At 34.7% G+C, this 2,760-nt stretch overlaps 1 protein-coding gene across 1 annotated transcript in view; it reads left to right on the plus strand.

Annotated features, from left to right (window-relative positions):
• Positions 1–936: 936 nt before the first annotated feature.
• Positions 937–2,760, plus strand: part of LOC106475107 (protein alan shepard-like) — a 29,125-nt gene continuing 27,301 nt past the window's right edge. Inside the window, exon 1 of the mRNA XM_022379314.1 lies at positions 937–1,644. Within this exon, the coding sequence (XP_022235022.1) occupies positions 1,552–1,644 (93 nt within the window). The 5' untranslated portion in view covers positions 937–1,551. The remainder of the gene's footprint in view (positions 1,645–2,760) is intronic.

Genomic DNA, 2,760 nt, shown 5'->3' on the forward strand with positions numbered 1-2,760 from the left:
ACTAATAACAAAATATCGATATCAGAAAATTAAAAATAACTGTTCAAGTTTGCGCAAAGCTACTCGAGGGCTATGTGCACTAGCCTTCCCTAATTTTGAAGTTGTTACTTCTCTGTGTTCGTTTGTTAATTTTCCGTAAAAATTCTTTCCGAAGAAACTTTAGCGATACAAGTCCTTTCTTAAATAAAATTAGTTTATTCTTTCTCAATACAACTTTGCAATACACTTAATTTCCACAGTCACGCTATAACTTAAACAAACGCTATAATTCACAACGAACGATTCACGCGCTTGACTCAATTGTCCGTCTCTATCTCTGTCTGCAATTCAATTCCATTTTTGCCGTCACTTCTTGGCGGTCTTATATACAAGAATACCACACATCTAGTAAACACTCGAGCATTCAAGAACCTTCAAGAATATCATGACGTGTTACTAGAGTCACGTGATTTCCACTGTCGTAACAAAGTAATAGACTAGAGGGAAGGCAACTAGTCAACAATACCCACCGCGAACTCTTTTGCCACTCTTTTACTAACAAATAGTGAGATTGATCTCGTAACGTTATAATACCCCAAGGATGTTTTTTTTTATATATTTTCACATCATAGCAAAACCCCACATTATTTGCACAAACCCTTAGTTGGAAAAGTACGCTACGACCAACAACTCTTTAGAGTTCCCTTAAAATATTTCAAATAGTTATGTATATATTCCCTAGATGGTAGCACCTCTTTTACTAGCATTAAAGGTTAAATGTCAAAGACAATTATTGCTGGAAGAAGTAGTGTCGATTTATTACAATCTTAACATAAGTAACTGATATGAAAATTAGAGTTTTTTATTTTTTATTTACCATGGTTCGTGAAATAATATGATTAAATCCTGTAGATGGCAGGAAGTAGAGACGTTCTGTCTGTCTAGTGGTATTGTTGCTGGTGGTCTCACACTTTTTACCCAATCATCTAATTCTCTCAGTGTTTTTTTTTTTTTTTGCGTAAATCAAAATAGTAAATTCTCTGGAAGTGATTTTAGACTTAATTGGCTTTCAGTGTACGTTTATTAATCGAAACCTTCAAGTTAGTCATGCAACTTTTGGAGTGGTGGTTACAATAACATCTTTAGCGTGTTCCCTGAAAGTAGCCTACTACAGCGTAACTGCGTTGTTTGTTACTGAGATTATGCTAGCCTACTTGAAAGAGTGTGCTTATATGTGGCTCATAGCAACGTGACTCTGAATTATCATCACATATTGGCAGCTTGTATCCCTCAGCAACGTGTGTAAAGTATTTCTCCGCGATTGTTATTGACAGGTTGTGCACCCTGTATTTTACAAACGAGTCCGGAACATTAAAAACATATTGATAACGGATACAGGCCGCTGGAACTAAAAGACCTACACTCTTACAGAGGATTCAAACAGCGTCAGACCTTGAAATATGGTAGTTCTGTGATATTTATCATATCCATAGTGACCTGTAGCCACTATTTGAATTATACGTAGATATTCGTCTTTAGGTAAACTTTTTGTTTAACATTTGGCACACAGTCATGCAACCTTCGTACCAATGGACCAGAAATGCAGCTCAGGATACTCGCATTCAAAGTCAGAGGGGTGCTTACGGCAGTCATCACACTAAAAAGGTAAGCCGTATGTATTTGTGTGTGAAAAAAAACACGTGCATTAGATCTGTTTGTTATAAAAAGATAAAAGGTCCAATAATAAAAATATATACAATTTAAAGTTAGGTTGGTATGTATAACGTAAGATTTAATTTTACTTGTTTCTTAAAAAAATTTTTAATAATTATCTATTCTCATTTGCATTATGATAATGATGATTAAAAAAATTTATATAATTACGAATATTTGTATATAGTGGAATACTGCTAATTGTCTAAGGATTTTCGGGAAATAGACTGTACAACATTTTGACATGCTTATGTCTAAGTTCATTTTACATAAAATGGGGGCCCCCAGTGGCACAGCGGCATGTCTGCGGACTTACAACGCTAGAATCCGGGTTTCGATACCCGTGGTGGGCAGAGCCCAGATAGCCCATTGTGTAGCTTTGTGCTTAATTACAAACAAACAAACATACAATGGAATAGAAATAGCGGCATAATAAACTTTTCCACACAAATCACCATTTGAACTGTTTTAACGAATAAAGATAACTCAACACGTGGTTTTGGTGTGGGCGTTATTTATATGTAAATATTGTTTGTACTGTACTGTCTTCGTTTATATGACGGACTATTGTGATAAGGTCTTAAGAGTTAATGGTTTACGTTTGAATCTCTCTATTACTGTTTAGGAGTAATCGTTATACGTAACTGTTACGTAAGGCAATGTGTAGATGTAGCGAAATTTAGCTGTCCTTGAATAACAACGCAAAAATGTTTGGATAGCTTTCCATATATAGTGGTGTTTTTAGATACTAATATATATCTATATTGCCGTAAATATCCCCCCTGACATTATTGTTCACACACCTTAGATACTGTAGCTTCTCCACCTGTGTACATTTCACACTTGTGTATCATATTTACTATAGATCGTTCACTTGTGTATATCATGTTTAACTATAGATCGTTCACTTGTGTACATTTCACACTTGTGTATATCATGTTTACTATAGATCATTCACTTGTGTACATTTCACACTTGTGTATATCATGTTTACTATAGATCGTTCACTTGTGTATATCATGTTTACTATAGATCGTTCACTTGTGTATATCATGTTTACTATAGATC

This window comes from Limulus polyphemus, unplaced genomic scaffold (genome assembly GCF_000517525.1).
Source record: "Limulus polyphemus unplaced genomic scaffold, Limulus_polyphemus-2.1.2 Scaffold8096, whole genome shotgun sequence".
Classification (NCBI taxonomy): domain Eukaryota; kingdom Metazoa; phylum Arthropoda; class Merostomata; order Xiphosura; family Limulidae; genus Limulus; species Limulus polyphemus.